The sequence below is a fragment of the Lissotriton vulgaris genome, unplaced genomic scaffold, assembly GCF_964263255.1.
Source record: "Lissotriton vulgaris unplaced genomic scaffold, aLisVul1.2 SCAFFOLD_1488, whole genome shotgun sequence".
In the NCBI taxonomy this organism is placed as follows: Eukaryota; Metazoa; Chordata; class Amphibia; order Caudata; family Salamandridae; genus Lissotriton; species Lissotriton vulgaris.
The window spans coordinates 522,734-542,250 of NW_028251114.1; the positions used below are offsets into that span (position 1 = coordinate 522,734).

At 46.2% G+C, this 19,517-nt stretch overlaps 1 protein-coding gene across 2 annotated transcripts in view; it reads left to right on the forward strand.

Moving 5' to 3' along the window:
* The window catches only part of LOC147663023 (transmembrane channel-like protein 7), a 496,357-nt gene extending 480,388 nt beyond the window's left edge, over positions 1-15,969 (forward strand). For both annotated transcript variants that reach the window (XM_086950725.1, XM_086950724.1), the window contains exons 15-16: positions 14,651-14,729; positions 15,210-15,969. In XM_086950725.1, coding sequence (XP_086806851.1) covers positions 14,651-14,729; positions 15,210-15,353 — 223 coding nt within the window. In that variant the 3' untranslated portion in view covers positions 15,354-15,969. The remainder of the gene's footprint in view (positions 1-14,650; positions 14,730-15,209) is intronic.
* The last annotated feature ends 3,548 nt before the right edge of the window (positions 15,970-19,517 follow it).

The following is a 19,517-nucleotide window of genomic DNA, read 5'->3' on the forward strand; positions in this document are numbered from 1 at the left end:
GCTAAGCCCACTGGGACCATGCGCCATTCAATGTTCCCACGTTTAATGGACATATCTCAATTGTTTATTGAATGTTTTTCTTAATTACTTGTTATGGGAGTTTTAAGTCTTTTTTTCTCCTTCACTTTGCATGGTCCGATTTAGGCCCCTCAGAATGCATGATAATGGGTTATTGTACTGAACATCATCTTGTAATTGCATGCCTCTTGTGCCCTGTGGTGGAATCCTTACATAGCCTCACTTCAAATGGGGGTCTCCTGGAGCTTAAGATTGTTAGCCTCAATGTCCAGGGCCTTAACAATCCCAACAAACATGTGGCTATTCTTTGTTTCCTTGAACAATTGGGCGGTGACTTTTGTCTCCTTCAGGAGACAAATTTGGTCACTAAAGATATAATGGTTCTCCGGTCCCTCTAAAAAGGGTGGTGTTGCTTTTCTCTTCTCAAAGAGCTTCTCAGGGAAATTCTTATACTGTGGCGGAAGTTAAAGGACACCTTTTTGTGCTCCGAATTAGCTGGGTTCCTCTTGTTTTACCTTGAATGTTAACGCCCTCAATGAGAAGCAAGAAAGCTCCCTCACACACACTTTGGCCTACTTGCTTCAGACCCCAGATGCAGCCATAGTGGTAGGGGAGACCTGAATCTAATCATGGACTCTGACTTGGATCTTTCTAGCCTGCACTCTGATCAGGCTGAGGCCTTTTCGGGCCACAAGACTGCATTTGACTGTGGTCTACACGATTTGTAGCATCAGCGGCATCGAAATACTAGAGACTTCATATTTAACTCTACCACCCACAAGACGTATGCACGTATAGATCACTTTTTAGCTACTCCCACCCTTCTAGACCTCATCTCTGATGCTACTGTTGACCCAAGCTACATCTCAGGCCATACATCTATTTCATAACAATTCTACTTCCCATCTCTCCATCCCACTGCTCTCCCTGGCAACTGCCGGGTACCATACTGTAGTGCCAGTGCACGGTCGACAAGATTCAGGAGGTGATTAAGACTTCTTTCCCAACTAACAATACTGGGGAGTCCTCCCTGGCTTCAGTATGGGAAGCCTTAAAGCTGGTGGCTTGTGCAGAGTGTATTACTCTATCTGCTGCTGAGAATTGATGTTGCTGTGACAAACAATGAAGTATTGAGAAAACGGTCGCCGAACTGGAAGCCAAACAGAAGAGAACGTGGGCCCCCCCGAGGTTTGGAGAAAGTTGGAGAGGGCTTCGGCTCCTACTTTAGTATCTTGACTTTGATAAGGTTGAATACGCTATGATACGCCTCAAACATATGTTTTATCTTGGAAGCACTTGTTGTGGACACTTGCTGGCCCCTCATGTTCAAAGTAAAATTCATAATAGTTCAGTGAAGATGATCCACACTGGTCTCCATACGGAGAACAATAAAGACAAGAGAATTGCTTCGGCCTTTCAGTCCTTTTACACCTCTCTCTATACTTCCATGGATAGCCCTGGTGCTTATCCCTCGGGATACCTCCATAATTTCACTCTCACCTCTCTGCCTGCGCCAGAGGCTCTGGCCTTAGATCAGCCTATTCGTGTGGAAGAGGTGATATCCCCCATAGTGTGCCTAAAGCCACTGGAATCTCCTGGACCTGATGGCTTTAGCTCCCAGTTCTATAAGACCATCTGTCCGGCGTTAGCCCCCTTACTCACTCGTTTATATAATTCCTTCTCTGAATCAAACTCCTACAGACGCCATGCTAGAAGAAGTTATTTCCATAATCCCCTGCCCAGTAAAGACCCTGCTCTGTGTGGATCATACAGACCTATTTCTCTTTTAAATGTGGACGCGAAGCTATTCGCTAGCATTCTAGCACATCGTCTTAACCCATTAATGCCCGGCCTGATAGACCCGGATCAATCCGGGTTTATACTTTCCCACCAATGTGTGATAACTATATCGCCTACTCCATCTTAAGGGTAAAATACACCGGTCATGCAAAGAAGCTTTGCTTCTTTATGTTGAGGCTGAAAAGGCGTTTGACTGTGTCCACTGGCCTTATCTCTTCGATGCATTGAAAACTTTTGGCATTGGCAAAAGGTTTTGCTGTTGGGTACAGAGCATCTATAGTGCTCCCCCAGCCTCGGCCAGGGTTGACAGTATATTGTCTACTCCCTTCTTTATCCAACAGGGCACGCGCCAAGGGTGTCTCTTGTCCCCGTTTTTGTTTGCTTTATACATGGAGCCCTTGGCGCAGCGACACCGGGACAACCCGGCCATTACAGGGATTCCTTTTGGTGGTGGGGGGGGGGGCACCATTTGGTTAGCCTTTATGCTGATGATGTCATTTTGTCTAATACTGAGCCCATTACCACTCTTCCAGCCCTAGTCACTGAACACCGGAACTTCAGGATAGCCTTGTGTTTCAAAGCAAGCATGCAGACGTTCCAGATTTTGAACCTCTTGGTTACACCTGTGCATGAGATCACTTTGTGCTTCCAGTTCCCTTTTGACTGGGCTGCCGACTCTAAGGTTTTGGAGCTCTGTCCCCATGGAGATGCACACCAACCCCTCCTTCGAAACTTTCAGAAAGAGCCTTAGGAAGCTTTTATTTCACAGATACCTACTTAACTAAGTATCTGGCCTGATGGATCCAAGTAATCAAAGTTAGCAGAGTGAAACTGTTACTGTAAACCTCTAGTTTTGACGCCTATAGACCCTTTATATCCCCTGGAACACGTTATAGTCCCCCGATTAGATACTATCCCAGACTTTCCACCAAACAAAACTCCCTGCCATCAATAATGGACTTCGCAACCTCCATACATGATTTTCTTGTTACTATAGGTAGTTTCTCATATTCCTTGTAGTAGTATTCTCCTGTTACTAGAAATAGTTTGCGATATTCCACTCCTATTGGTTCCTTTTATTGTAAAGCATTCGGACAACCTCAGATCTGTATGAGCAATTTAAAATGCAAATAAATAAGTGAAAACTCCATTTTGATATTATACAAGTTGGATAGTCATAAGGATATGATGCCCAGAGGTTGATTGGATAGGGTACCTAGTTTTTAAAGTTAAAGACCTATGAATAGCCTAGCATGCTGTAATTAGTTAGGTACTAAATGAAGTAAGAGGTACAACTCATATATCATCGGAATGAATTAAGTATAAACTAATTGCATGAATATCTAAATTAGATTACAATGTTTTCAGTGGTCAATTTGTGGCATGTCCTTCTGGAAAATTAACAAACATGGTTGTCAAGAACATAAGACCCATGGGACTGAAATGTCACGTTAAGCGAAACACAAAGTCAATGCAAAACCCACTAAATTGTCGTTATACTGTGGTGTGTGCTCACAATTTAGCATTTCTTTGTAGTCCGATATCACACGCCTATCGCTATTTTCCAGGGACCTTTAAAGAGGACTTCAGTCTTGCAATTGTTTAGGTTTGTGCTAGTCATTAATAACCTATTATTTAAAGATAAGCAAAGGTCAGTTTAGGTGAAGTTATCCTGGGAGTTGGAGACTTTGAAATATATATCTAAGTCCGTGGACGGAAGATATGGGCCAGATTCATGAGATTATGCAAGGTGTCAAGCTTATTAATATTGAGCAGAACGAGAGCTAGAGCCAATCCTTGTGGAATGCCACGAGTGATGGCTGTAGGCTCTCCGGTAAAGATGCTTTCCTTCAATTAGGAAGAGAATGAGAGTGGTATTGAAGGAATGTGAGAGGTTAAGTGGTTGTGCTTGGATAGGAAGGTATAGTCTTGTGTGACCAGAATGACATCAGAGATTGGAACCGCAATATTTTAGCTACTATGCGAGTGTTGGGCACTGCATTGACATTGGTAGAGTATATGGTAGGTTTTGTTAATTTTTTTAAGTTGGGCAGTAGCAGCTTTCTCTAGTATATTTCAGGTCCATGGTATGCCGGTGATGGGGTGGTGTGTTCCTAGTGTCACATTGCCCCAAGAAGTTTTTTGCTGGGCAAACAACGATAAGTGATTTTCTAAATTATTCTACAGGGAACTATGCTTGAGGAGGTTTATTATGTGGACATTGAGATGGTGAACATGCCTGTGTGGTCTTTACTGAGGTGTTTTAGGATGGTGTCCATAGGGCTTGTTTAAGCCTGAGCAATCTGAGGTGGACTTCAGGCTAGATTTCTATCACCAGGATGAAGCAAAAAAAGATGCGCAGGTTTGAACAAAGAGGAACTAGAAATACATGGTGAAATTGAGTGTGGCCTAATGTATGATTTTCCTTTTGAATTCTGAGGACTTTGTAAGTGGAACTTACGGAATTCCAATGGTCCGGAATTGGAGGCATGGTGGACTCACAGAAACATGGGTTGAGGAAGCACTGTGTGGTCTTGAGGAGTGAAAGATGTATTCTGGTTGTGGCATATTGTTTTTGTTTCTAAATATGTTCGCACTTGTCAGTTTTTTTTCATCAAGCAGACTCAAGGTGATGGCAGAGCTGTGCTTGGTGATTTCTAGTGTTGTATATCAGAAGCTTGATCTGAAAGAGTCTGACAACAGAATGTCTTCCGGTTTAGATTTGATTGGCTCATTTTTCTTTGGTTTGAGTTGTCATAATGGTGCAGAGGCTGAAAGTGAGACCAGTTCAGGAGAAGGGGGCAAGTCAATATTTTTGATTGAGATACCTTTGGAGATGACTTGGTCTGTTGCTAGCCTTGGAGTGAGTGGGGGTAAACAATGTAGGTAAGGTTGTGAGAACGTTTGGAATTCAACAAGTTGGCTATTGGATTGGGAAACCTAGAGGCTGAAGTCACCTACCAGAAGAGATGAGCATCTGGTAAATGCCCATGAACATAGTGTGTTTGTGTGTGTGTGTGTGTGAGAGAGAAGTGTGAGGCAGGTTTGATAGTTTCTGGTGAGTGATGAATAGTAGCATCTGTTGTTTTTGTATTTAAGGTTTGATATCTCTTAATACTGATGAAGAAGTTTAGGTATTTGAGAAAGGTGTGAGTGGAGTGTGCTTGCCTCATCCTTTGTAAATGATTGTGACTCCACCAATGCTTGTCTGAGGACAGTTGTGTGCTTTTACATTGTTACTGCATGGTACTTGCCACTGAAGAGTGATTTATCCGTCAGGACTTAGCAAAGTTTTAAGCTGTAGGGGTCAGTTGAGCTCAATGTCTGTGACCAGGTGCTCAATGTAAGTTGAGTAGTGCACTGCTTTTCTTATATCTGATGCTTTGCCTGGTGGCTTTTGTGGGCGGAGATATGTTTAGGAAGTTGGTGCATGGGACCATGGGGGAGACAGAAGAGCAGAAGGAAGACTGCTGTGCGCTGATGACTTGTACAGGCGGTTTAAGGAATAGGTGGCCATGGAGTAAGAAATAAACCACCAACCCAAGCTCTACCAATTCATACAAATTCGAAGCAATTCATGGAAAATGATAATATACATCAAAACTCAACCATATTACGAAAGGCGCTGTATACCTCCGGGAGGCTGCAAAATTATCTAAAGTGTAGCAACAGACTCAAGTTATTAAAAGCATTCTCATAATTCTGTTTTTTCTGACCACATTAAGGACTAAAATTGCACTTGAATCAATGATATCCCAGAAACAAAATGTTTATATTTGTGTAATACAATGAGGACTTAACATCCAGTACAGTGAATCTTTCATAAATAATAGCTCAGAAAAGTTAACGGAAAAGGTTTCTGCCGCCATAAGGCTAATGCAATTACAATTAACATTAATAATCAGGGGAACAGCGTTTGTAGACTAATAACAGCCAAGTACCTGCTTCAGGGCTGGTTACCAGAGACCTTATCCAAGAATAATCTGTCTCATTAAAGAAACACGTTTGCAAACCAATTTGCCTATCTACAATCTGATAGAAAATAGGGTCCCATAACCATCAAAGAGCAGCTACTTTGTTTGTGGAATATATCAGAATGGAACCAACCAATTATCAACTATGATGTAATCCAGAACCTGGAGAAATTTGGCATTGTATGCCTTCAAAGAAAATGGAAAACGGAAGCACCACATCTGCCAGGCTACAAAGTTTATAATAATCCCAACCTAAAAACATCAGAAAAGAGATGGCCCACAGGGACTTCGTAACTTTTGAAAAAACCACTGTTAAAATTCAAGCAGAATATCAAAAATGATAGAACCTGGCAGTTAAATTAACCTTAAAAATTAATAATATTAAATGTATATCTAAAACTAAGTCTTAAATTCCTCTGCATAATCAGGGATAATTTTGAGAAATATATAATGGATGTATCCACAGTGAATCTTGATACAGAACTCATAATATAGATATCAATCTCAATTTGCTACGCTCAACTCCGTTTGCCTAAACAACCAGAGAGCATGCCGTAAATTGGCATGTCCTGCCCTCTCTTCGTCAACCACAGAGACTGGATCCTCTTAGCAAACAGCAAATAAAAGTCTTCCTTTCTATGGGCCTAAATGAATACAGTAAATCTGACCAACTACCAGCCTTCAAGCATGTGGCCCAAAGACACAATGCTATGCTGAATTGCATGATCATTTATTTCCATCTCATAAACCAACTAAAAATTCAAAATCAAACCTTGCTTGCAAAGTGATCACTTTCCACAGAAGGCTGTTTGTCATCAACAGCTATAATTTATGACGGTCCAGTACCATCGGGGAAGAAATTGTGTCCCCCAAGGTAAAGCGAGTCAAATGGTAATTAACAGTAGAACAACTGTTGGAATGGATTAGCATGACTTTGCCTAACTTAGGTCATTAACAGTAGAACAACTGTTAGAATGGATTAGCATGACTTTGCCTAACTTAGGTCATTAACAGTAGAACAACTGTTGGAATGGATTAGCATGACTTTGCCTAACTTTTAAACCAGCATTACCCTTGATACCTGCCTGTAACTAACCTGTATTGTATTGGAGGAAGCAACGAGACAGCTGTGTAAGGATAGCCAATTGTCAAAGGGAATTCCTTGCAGAAAATCAACAAATTAACCAAAGCAATCCGTCCAAAATCCTGTTTTGTACTTCACTTCCAAAAAGAAAAAACAAAACTTCATAGCTTGAACAGAAAGTTGTGGCAAAAAAAAAAAAAAAGTAGATGGTCAAGTAGCGAAAGCTCTACAACAAACTGATCTGGGAGGCCTAAACAATTGAAAATGAAAGGCTATGGGTCTTCCTACATACAGATTGCTTTTCCAATAACTTGAGCACATTTTGGCAATAGATCAATAAACTGTCATCGCCAACGGACTGACCCCTCGTAAACAAATTAGATGTTGTGGTGTGGATGAAATATGTAACCGCCCTGTATACATCAAAGGAAACTAAACAAGCATTTACAATGCAATGGTCTCTGCATTATTAAACCGTTGAATGCTGATGACGGAACCGCTCCGTCATCAGCTACGGGTGACCTGTGCTGATGACGGCGCGGTTCCGTCATGGCCCGCTCGGCGCGCCTGCGCGACGCGAATTTCGCGCCTGCGCTGACGTTCTATTGAGCGGGGCGGGCCATGACGGAACCGCTCCGTCACAAGCACAGGTCAACCGATGCTGGTGACGGAGCGGTTCCGTCACCAGCATGCGGCCGCCGCGCTCCCTAAGCACTGCGGTGGAATAGCCGCCGCAGTGAAGGGGTTAAAGGTAGAGCTATTGGCATTGCTCATGACATTTTTTTTTTTTTAATCTCAAATAAATGGCATTGTCATTTACATTGCCTACAGCCTAATCGTTAAATAAATGGCATTGTCATTTACAATGCGAATTGCTTAATCGCTCGCAAATGTATGACCTATTGAATTTACACACACCCAGAGCCACACACCCAGAGCCACACACACACCCAGAGCCACACACACACACCCAGATCCACACACACACCCAGAGCCACACACACACCCAGAGCCACATACACACCCAGAGCCACATACACACACAGGAGAGCAAGCACAGCGCGGGGGCAGGAGAGCAAGCACAGCCAGGGGGCAGGAGAGCAAGCACAGCCAGGGGGGAGGAGAGCAAGCACAGCCAGGGGGCAGGAGAACCAGGGGGCAGGGGGGGAAGCACGGGCAGGGGAGCAAGCACAGCCAGGGGGCAGGGGAGCAAGCACAGCCAGGGGGCAGGGGAGCAAGCACAGCCAGGGGGCAGGGGAGCAAGCACAGCCAGGGGGCAGGGGAGCAAGCACAGCCAGGGGCAGGGGAGCAATACACACCCAGAGCCACATACACACCCAGAGCCACATACACACACACACACACACAGGAGAGCAAGCACAGCGAGGGGGCAGGAGAGCAAGCACAGCGAGGGGGCGGAAGAACCAGGGGGCAGGGGAGCAAGCACAGCTAGGGGGCAGGGGAGCAAGCATAGCTAGGGGGCAGGGGAGCAAGCACTGCTAGGGGGCAGGAGAACCAGGGGGCAGGGGAGCACTACACACCCAGAGCCACACACACACACACACACACACACACAAGAGCAAGCACAGAGAGGGGGCAGGAGAGCAAGCACAGCCAGGGGGCAGGAGAACAAGCACAGCCAGGGGAGCAAGCACAGCCAGGGGGCAGGGGAGCAATACACACCCAGAGCCACATACACACCCAGAGCCACATACACACACACAAACAGGAGAGCAAGCACAGCGAGGGGGGCAGGAGAGCAAGCACAGCGAGGGGGCAGGAGACGAAGCACAGCGAGGGGGCAGAAGAACCAGGGGGCAGGGGAGCAAGCACAGCTAAGGGGCAGGGGAGCAAGCACAGCCAGGGGGCAGGGGAGCAAGCACAGGCAGGGGAGCAAGCACAGCCAGGGGCAGGGGAGCAATACACACCCAGAGCCACATACACACACACACACACACAGGAGAGCAAGCACAGCGAGGGGGCAGTAGTGCAAGCACAGCAAGGAGGCGGAAGAACCAGGGGGCAGGGGAGCAAGCACAGCTAGGGGGCAGGGGAGCAAGCACTGCTAGGGGGCAGGAGAACCAGGGGGCAGGGAAGCAATACACACCCAGAGCCACACACACACACGAGAGCAAGCACAGCGAGGGGGCAGGAGAGCAAGCACAGCCAGGGGGCAGGAGAACAAGCACAGCCAGGGTAGCAAGCACAGCCAAGGGAGCAAGCACAGCCAGGGGGCAGGGGAGCAATACACACCCAGAGCCACATACACAGACACAGGAGAGCAAGCACAGCGAGGGGGGCAGGAGAGCAAGCACAGCGAGGGGGCAGGAGAGCAAGCACAGCGAGGGGGCAGAAGAACCAGGGGGCAGGGGAGCAAGCACAGCTATGGGGCAGGGGAGCAAGCACAGCTAGGGTGCAGGAGAACAAGCACAGCTAGGGGGCAGGAGAACCAGGGGGCAGGGGAGCAATACACACCCAGAGACACATACACACCCAGAGCCACACACACACACACACAGGAGAGCAAGCACAGCGAGGGGGCAGGAGAGCAAGCACAGCCAGGGGGCAGGAGAACAAGCACAGCGAGGGGGCAGGAGAACCAGGGGGCAGGGGAGCAAGCACAGCTAGGGGAGCAAGCACAGCCAGGGGGCAGGGAGCAAGCACAGCGAGGGGGCTGCAAGTGCACTGCAGATATAAGGTGCTCTGGAGGCCGAGTATTCTCAACACCTAGAAGAGGTCAAACAAGTATGGGACAGACGTCATATTTCCACCGTCAACAGGTCACAGGACATTACGGAAAGAACCAGCATAAGCAATACTTTTACTGCAACATGACCCTTAATTCTACGAGCTGAGAAACAAATCTTATTAAAATAAAAAAACAATGTGCACGATCACAGAACACTTCGCAGAGCATATAAAAACACCATTTTTGCACACCCGCTGTTGTCGTTGGGAGCTCATTAACCAAACTACCAGCTTGAGGATTCTGTTGCATTTCTTGGGCAGGTCACAGAGAAATTGCATTGTTATGCGAAGTTAACTGTGAACACTACTTTTTTTCCCGATCTATCATCTCACGTTGGAAAGCTTTCTGGACTCACTCTGGAAAGGATATTATGAAGTTTACCACTTCCTTGGTCCCCTTATACTATTGGAATAATGGTTCCAAAAGTACGGCCTTGGCAGCTCTGGGGTTAGCTCCCGCGCGTAGAGTTGGAAAGCTCCTTTGGCCAAAGCCTCAAAACACATTAATTCCCTTCCCGCAATCCCCGATCGCCCACTCTACACCAAAAAGACGGCACCGAGCGGTCACAATTTGCAACTAATAATTAAAAAAAACACTCCTTCCGTAACTTGCACATCTCCCCTACCTGCCCCAATTCCCCCTGCACTACACGCACATAACGCCACTAAAACAATCCTACACAAGTGACAGACATGACCACTTTCCGGATAGTGGAGGGGGTTAGCAGGGAGGCCGGGCGCGTACACTAGTCGTTTTCCTTTTGGGAAGGCGCAGGTGACTAAGACGTGGAAACCAGCACAGGAAAGGCAATATGACAGCTATAACTCATAATTTGCCGCTGCATTCAGGAAACTACTCCAAGTGCAAATAGGGTCTGGCCAAGGCCTACGCGGAAATTAATGACAGTTGTAGGTCATGAAGACGATAAGGACCCAGAACATAAGTATCATTTTCTTTCACCCTAAACTTCCTACTTAATACTCACGGGCACATGCCGCAGCAGGACCGCCCTTCAGCAACGGGGCCAGGCCTCTCAGTGCCCCGGCGGAGCAGCGACCTACAGACCCCAACATGGCGACAACAGAGAGAGGAGAGAGCGGCGAGGGCACTGCTGGAGGAAAGAGAGGGGGCGGGGTCAAGAAGGGCTGGTGAGGCGGGCCCGGAGCGCTTCACTCAGTAAAGCCGAATGCGCGGAGTCTAGGGTAAGTCATACAGAAACAGGATTGGCCAGAAACTAGAGCCTAGGTATTATTGGCGTAGAGTAGGCACGTTCCCAACGCTATTGGGCTAAAAAGATGTCCTACAGAAAAACAGCACCCGTATTAAGGAAATGTCCGTGTGACGAACACAAGGAGGCGGCCATCTTGGAAAAGGGATTTTGTTTGAACTGCTCGTACAGCGGACAGTCACTAATGTCATAGTTGGCCATGTTTTCAGTAAGCATATGTGTGGCATTTTCAATGTTTGTAGTATGCCTGTGTATGACATTTACATGCACCACTTGTGAAACTGCATGACAATTTAAACAAAAATATTTAACAAAGCAAATGGTGAAATGCATACTTGCCAATCTCTTGCTTGCTTGTGAATTGAGGCGTTTAAAATGATGGTCCTATTAAGATTAAAAGGGAATGATACATTTTTTGGGATGGCCGCAAAGGTCCGAAAATTTTGGAATGGGGGCGTGTTTTTGGCGTTCTGAGTGACAGATGACCTCACAGGTACAAAGAACGCAAAAAACACGCCCCGAATCCGAAAGAGACAGGGCTTGAAAGGAGTGACGCCCCTCTCCTCCAATGGCTGGCCTCCGTTTAGGAAGCCAGCCAATGGAGGAGAGAGGCGGGTTCAAGCCCCCATACCTAAAAACATTGAATCTCCCACCAGAGACTGTGCAAGCGCAGCCTTCGGTCCTCGACCTAAAAAGGGACATTGCTGCCGAATCTGTTCTCTTCCCCCCCCTCCTAAAAATCATGAAAACTAACAAGAAACAACATGCAACAAATCCACTAGCCATGTTGGTGATAAAATCCTCACATCGGGAAAGGAAGGAAATTATACAAAAGATTATCTTGAAAAGTCGGAATGGTGGTGCCCAGGACCAAGCGGTATTCCAGCAATTATTTTTAAAAGAAATCCGGCCTTCTAGTCGAACCTTTTATTGTCTTGGAAAACTGTTATTTTTCTGTTTAATACCATCATCCTAGTTGGGATCCTAAATCTATCTCACACACAAAAAAGCACAAAACGGATGATCCTTCAAATTTCAAGCTAATAGTCCTGGATGTTGAGACGAGATATTTCACCTCCCTGATGCTTGAGGTTGTGAGAGAGCAGACTTGGAAAGGTAATTTGACACCTCGGTTTAAAACGGGATTCGGGAGAAAAAGAAGAACTAACAAGAATGTTGTATACCTTGTCCAGCTTCTTTGCAAGTCTACAATTAATGAAAGACCCCTCTATGCATGCTTCATTTATTTCAAGAAAACATTTGACAGCATTGACAGGAGCCCACTGTGGCCTAAATTAGGCAAAAAAGGGATTGCAACCAACTCATTGAATGCAATAACAGCCCGTTACTCTATCAATTGAATCCCATGTATATCTAAGGACAGACAAAAACCTGTCTAAGGAAGACTTAATTAATAATGGTCAAACAGGGATACGTGTTGGCCCCAATTTGTTTAATCTTTTCCTCGCCGACATGGAGGAGTCCATTACAGACCAAAGGGCATGCCCATCGAAACTAAATAAACAACCATTGCGTGTTTCACAATTTGCTGGCGATACGCTTTTATTGGATCACTCTGTCTTAGGTCTCCAACATTCACTGTCAAACCTTTATCACTACTGTAGAAATATTAATTTAGAAATGAATAAAGAACATTTTTTAATTTTCTCAAGAAATCAAAACAAACCTATAAAAATGTGGAAGATGGGTCCACTTACTAGTACTAGCACAAATTCATACAAGTACCTGGGGTGGAATTTCAAGCTTTCGACCATCATAAACAACATTTGGATTACATCGTCATCAAAGCAGCCGGATTAGATTTGCGCAAAAAAAAAAAACAATGAATCCTCTTACAGGCCCTTCTCTAACACCACCCTTCAGCGTCCTAAATGCCAAGGGCCTACCTTTGCTTTCATAAGGGCATGACGCCTTGCCTGGCAAATTCAGTCAGTGGCTCAAACAGGTGCAGTCAAAGCTGACAAATCTGTTACCGAATTCTGCGCGGGAAGCCCAACTTCATTTGGAGTTTGGACTTACGGAGCCATCATTGGTTCAAAATACTGCCTTATTAAAGCGCTGGTTTGAATTAATCAAGTAGAAATGACACTTTCAGATATCACTTCAGCCACTAAATCTCGTGCTCCAAATCTAATAATTGGGTCTTGGCCTTTCAGACAACACTCTGCGACCTATAGATAACTACACCATGGAACCATATCTGTTAAGAAAATTTTAAATTGCTTTCTAAAAAGTCAGCCAAAGCAAAATCCCGAGCTGTTCATCTGCAAATTTTGCTAACAAAGCACAATTATCCATTTACAGTCATAATCTATACTAAATTAATACCCCAAAGGTATCTAATGCTGTTGTATCCTGGAAACCCAAACTCTCGATTTTTAAGACTAGGTCTTGATCTTTTAGATATAGGTGAAATTCTCCAAAATGGAAACACGATGGAGCAAATGCAGCCTGCGTCTCTGGTCCATATTTTAAGGAATCACTTGCATATGTTCTTTGTGTGTCTCGCTTTTGTTTGTGAGAGAAATCATTTTCTTGGGCAACCCGTCCAGGAAAGGAACATAAGGACCTGTTCAAATGTTATATTGCACTGCTTTCAAGGGACAGATGGCAGTTTAATAGGCGGATTCACAAAATGTATGGAAAAAGTTCTTGATGCTTTGACCAAGCAGTTCGCCAACCGCATTGAGCCCAACTCTGCATCACACTAGGAGCTAGCAATGCTAACGCAACCCTTGCCTCTCCCAAGACTTTTACTACATATTAGATTTTAGTTTTTTTTTCAAACTTTAAGCACTATATGCACAAATTATATTTATGTTCTATATGGACCAATTTTTCTGTACTATAAGAGATTTTAAAACCTATTTATTACCATGACTGTTCTCATTTGATCATTTTATTTAAATGGTTTTAATTAACTAGCAAATCTAGATTTACTGAGTGCAATTAGTGGGTTCACTTTGATGAAGTCCCGGACTTAGTCAATCCCTGCCTACTGGGAGTGGGAGAGTTGGGTAGCGCACGTGTTTAGTAGGCGATTGGTGAGTAGTGTAGTCATGGGGAGCAGTGAGGAGAAGGTAGCAGCACAGACCGCAACTGACAGTCTGCAAAGTGGTCCTTCCTGTACGCTTTCAGCTGATTTCTATTGGAATGTTTTCTAAGAGAGAAGGCCCAGAGGCAGCTTGCTTGTTCACTTTACCTGCACCGTGGTCTCATCACTGCTGAGGTGAAGTGGCTGTGTAGGCCTGGTCAGTGAACACGTGTATCGGTTTGAAAACCCTCCTTCATATCCACAGATTGTAGAGGTACTTGAAGCCACATTTCCATATTTGTATTTGAATGGGTTAGGGACTCTGTGCAGAGCGGTATAATCCACTCCTTTGGCTTCAGATGTTTGAGACTGTCAATGCATGCTTCCATGTCTATCACACAGTCCTACAACACTGCCCCTGTTAGCAATTGTTCGTAATGTATGGAGTAAAAGTGCAGCAGCTGCTGCAGCTGAGCTGCTGTCTTATTCTGCAATCGTTCCCTGAACTGGTTTGCATTAGCTCCGTGATTGAAGGGCCAGTCTTCATGGTAGCCCCCACAACCGGAAACCCAACTTTTTAAGCCCACGTTTTCTTGACACCTGTCCTGATAATATGAGAATGTCATTCACTTCTGTCATAGTACGACTGTATTATATTTCTGCATATGTATTTTCTAATACTGCAAAAGGAACATTTTCATTGGGTATAAAAACCTAACATCTCTTGTTTCTTTTGTTGTAGTCTTATTATGTTTTATTTTGTTGCCTTGGCTGGAGCTCATAAACGAGTCGTTCTTCAACTCCGGGAACAATTGGCGATGGTAAGGTTTCCTTTCGAATGTTAATACACGCAATGCGTTCTTTTCCTTACCTATAGTCAGTACACATACATATTTAGTTAACTGTGATTTGCATACTGAAGACAAAAATGTAAAATACCCCTACTTAATATTTTTATATAATCCATAGAAATTCTGTCCTGCGTTATGCTCGCTAAAGAATTCCCTTCCTAATCATTTTTGAACCAAGTGAAAGTTAATAATTGTTTTTTTTTCTATTTGCGAAAAAGTGATTAGTCTCAGAATCTTTCACAAAACGAGTCCACGTTACTAAAACGTTCATGCAAAAAGAGCCGCACTATATACAAAATAATAATCTCTCATTAATGCTTTGTGATCTTGTTTCTGTTTCTTGTTTTAGTCTTTACCATAAAAGGATTCATTCCAGTCGCGTTTAATTTAACTGCATCTCCCTATCGCCATCACTAGGTACCTTTAATACTTCTCCTCTTTTTGTTACAGGAAGGAAGAGACAAGCTTTTTCTAATAAGAAAAATTACAGAAGCTCAGTCCGAAGAAATAAAAAGCATTAAAGGCATCTCGCATAGGAAACATGGGTTGCAACGCAGAATGCTTCAGCGCCCACCGGACGATATTGATGCGTAAAGGATATTGTGTTGTCTTTGTCATTCATTATCTACTAAGGATTCCCCTGCTGCCCGTTCTCAAGATTGCTCATTCAATCCAAACTTGTTTAGATGGATTTTTTTAGGACATACATCAAAATTCAACATGGTACAACAGCACTAAAAATAAGAAAACAAAGGGTTATTGGTACGGTGAAAGTTCCAGCCGTCGCCTATTTTATGCGTTATCTTTTATACTATGAAATTGTGTCCTTCAGAGAAGGGTTGAAGTTTCAGCGATCTTTTTTACTTCAAGACTTTCCCATTTTTAAAGGGCATTTCATATTTTACCGTACACGGAAGTGGCGTCGTGAGAATAAAAATGTCAGTGTGTTCAAGTTTGTATACTTTCTTGAATTGGACTTCAAATGTAATGGAATGGAAGAGGATTTATAAAGCGCATGGCTACCCATGGGCGTCCCAGCATAATGACGCAAGAAGCCTAAAGAAATGAAACAAAAGCATAATGTGTTGGGTTTCCGCTGCTCTTTTCTATTGCCTTTTATTTGTATATATATGATCTGTGTAGATGTACAAAAATGTAACTATATTGCTATATATTAAAATGTGAACTGCATTTTAAAATAGTGATTCAACATTTCTGATGTAATTTGTGCGACTAATTTCTCTCACCTGCGCAGTTTTCTTTTTATCAGTTAGTAACATCCTTTGCTCTCTATTTTAAATTCTCCCCTCCAGACCTATTGTTTCATATACATAGAGTGGACTTTGAGTCAGTTCCTTGCCCATTACTGGCTAACTTTGTTATCTGGCTTACTTCCTTGCTCCTAACTCAATGGTCTTGTCTTTATCTAGCCCTGAAGCATTTTGGTTCATTTTTTTCTGATTGGTTGAGTTTTATCCTTCCACTGTATGCTTGTGTTTCCTCCAGAATTCTTTGTTGAGCAGTACCCCTGCACACCTGTAGGTGAATATCAATTGGCTCAGTGTGGCGTTGTCCATGCCGGAAGTGACGTGCGCGATGCCTATATAGGCGCCAGTCCAGCACGCTGATGTAATTTGTTTTCTTTCTCCACTAGTCAGCGCAGATCCAGAGCAAGCTACCCCATATGGCCGGGATGCCTGTCACCCCCTCCCAACACAATCCCCAAGGATGGGAAGACGGACGCAGTTCTGAACTTTTGGAAGGCGGGAGGGAGTCACCCTACCGGCCGTATTTATTAAAATATGAAACAAAATTAAAACATTAAATAAAAGTTTCATATCATGTACAATTTTCATTTATTACATTTCGATGAAGACATGTTCATTGGCTAACCTTAACAAATCTCTAATACTAGGGGATCCTACCTGGGAGCTGGAAGTGTTTGACGCTGTGTTGAGGGAGCCGTCCTCACGTCCTGCACGGCCAGGGACTGTCCAAAGCATTTCTGCCTGCCGCTGCCCCTTGCCGCACCCGCTTCGCGGGTGCCGCTTCGCGGACCAAGGAGGGTCCGAGATACTTGGAGGCGCTGGGCTTCAGAAGGCGCCGGGAGCAACACCAAACCGGCGTTGGCGCTGTAGCAGGGACTCAAAGATCCAGGAGTCCCTGCTGACACAGCTGCGCGCAATCGGACGCGCCCACCACCAGCCACGCCCCCCGCCTGGCCAGCTGAAGAGGGCGTGTGTCTCCAGTGCTCCCCGGGATCCTACCTGGGAGCTGGAAGTGTTTGACGCTGTGTTGAGGGAGCCGTCCTCACGTCCTGCACGGCCAGGGACTGTCCAAAGCATTTCTGCCTGCCGCTGCCCCTTGCCGCACCCGCTTCGCGGGTGCCGCTTCGCGGACCAAGGAGGGTCCGAGATACTTGGAGGCGCTGGGCTTCAGAAGGCGCCGGGAGCAACACCAAACCGGCGTTGGCGCTGTAGCAGGGACTCAAAGATCCAGGAGTCCCTGCTGACACAGCTGCGCGCAATCGGACGCGCCCACCACCAGCCACGCCCCCCGCCTGCAACGCTCCCTGATTAACGCGCTGCAAAGCGCTCCGCGGGACGCGAGCGGGACGCCGAGCGAAGCCCGAGCAAAGGGCGGGCAGTCTGTGGCAGTCAGGGGCTGTCTGAGGCTGGGCTGGGCCACCCCCCTTTCTCCTACGCCCTCCACGTCTCCTATCCCCTTGAGTCTAACTGCAGGCTCCGGACCCACCATGTCAACCAGATCCGGTAAAGCCTTGAGGGGTGGCGGAGCTAGTGCTATAGGGGGTTCCACGATGATTGGAACAATGGACAAATTCATCACCCGGGTGGCTAACGTCATTGAAAAGGAGATCGCAATGACGGAACGCCGCCTTTCGCTTGACCTTCTTCCATCTAAGCGCTCCTCCTTGGGAACTGTGGCTCATGCTCTATCGCCGCCTACCCCCCCCGCCATCTCACCCCAACCAGATGAGCACCATATTGCAGTACTAGAGGCTGGACTAGACAGGATAGAAAGCCTCATATCACTTCCCACCACAGGTAGCTGCTGTATCGAGGCTATTGCTTCTGGCCCACCCTCATACATAGCCAGCCCTCTTGACAACAGGTCTATTGCGGCTCCTATTGTTCCCTCACCTCACACATCACCTCTTCCCCAGATCCCATCTCCGCGGGTCCATAGGAAAAGGAAAAGGGGAATCAACACTAGGAGGGGGAATTATTCCATGCTCCATAAGCGTTCTAGGACAAAACTAAACAGGGGCACTACACACCAAGGCACCGGGGAGTTGGAACCCCTTGGGTCTATAAGCCCCTCCCAGCATGCAGTCGAGCTCCCTACACCGTTCCCCCTGCCCCCAGCCACACCGGTTCTTGCTAACCAGGTCACTCCTCTCGAGTCTCTCGAGAATTTGTTAAAATCTTTGTTTAACCCGTTACTTGACCAAGTTAGGAACCTGGGGGTTAGACTTGACAACTTTGAACAGGCAACTAGGGACAACTTTTTCTCCTTGAAAACCCTGCTGAAAGTGCAACCTAAACCTTCTGAATTCATCCCAGATAGGAATGTGGCTAGGGAGGCCCCTGTTGGCCAACCAACTAGAGTCCAGCCGTCATTGCCGGCTAAAACACCGGCCTCAGGGAAAGCCCTTGCCTCTGTCCCTCCGGCCGGTGCGAAGCGGTCGACGACCAGTGAACTCACCCATGTAGCTCAGGTGCACGGCACTACCCCCTCAGCAGTAACGGCACTTGTGCCGAACCCTGCTCAAAAGAGTCAACAGAAGAAAGGGACTGGTCTGGGTGCCCTCTCGGCAAATGCTGCGCCTGATAAAATTATCGGAGCAGCACCTGCCGCTAGGGCTACTAAACCAACCTTCCCTCCCAAAAATCCGCCTGTGTCTAAAACCCCCTCTTTGCCAAAAAATCCTCCGCTAGCAGCCCCGGAGCATATCCCGCCACGCAAGTGCCCCCCGGTAAACCTCCCACCTGAATGTCATCCTTATGTGGTTGTCCTCACCAAAGTTCCCCTTTTAAAAGAATCCCAACAGGAAACACCCCAGGCGCTGAAAAACAAAGTCATTCACTGGATGAAAACTAATAGACCTCTTCCAGTGGGTGTAGATGGCCTGATCCTTGGGGTGCGCAGGGTGAGCTGGATCGGCCACGGGAAAAAACTCTTTGAGGGCGATTGCGTGGTGGTTAATTTCCAAGATATAAGAGCTGCCCACGCAATATGCTCCCAAGGCCGTACGGCTGGAACGGGGGTCGATGTTGTCGACCTATCCTTCTTTTACCCAAGAACGTTCCCGACTACTCCACTATGCCCTGTCGGGCCCCCTCCTCTAAACATCGCCCACGGCCTTCCCTCCCCGGGAGTCTTCGCGCAGCATCTCTATCCAGCGCCAGTGATGCAGAACTGGGGCTTCTGGGGCTGCTGACTCCTTGACGTTCCCGGGGATGATCTTGAGGTCCTTAACCCTGTTGCTGAGCCCATCCCCTCCCCAAAAACCTGCTGCCCCTCGACTGCACTACAATCCCAGGATACCGACAAGCATGCCCCAGAGCAAGGGGAAATCGGGGAAGTTCCCGGCTTACTGGTTGACCCTCCCGTTGTGGGGGCTGCGGAGACGCTGCCCCCCGTCGAGAACCGTAGCATTGCAGCTGTGACGGACCCCTCGTTTAGGGTTTTCAGCTGGAATGTGGCGGGTCTCGAGAGGAAGTTAGCGCTCCCTGA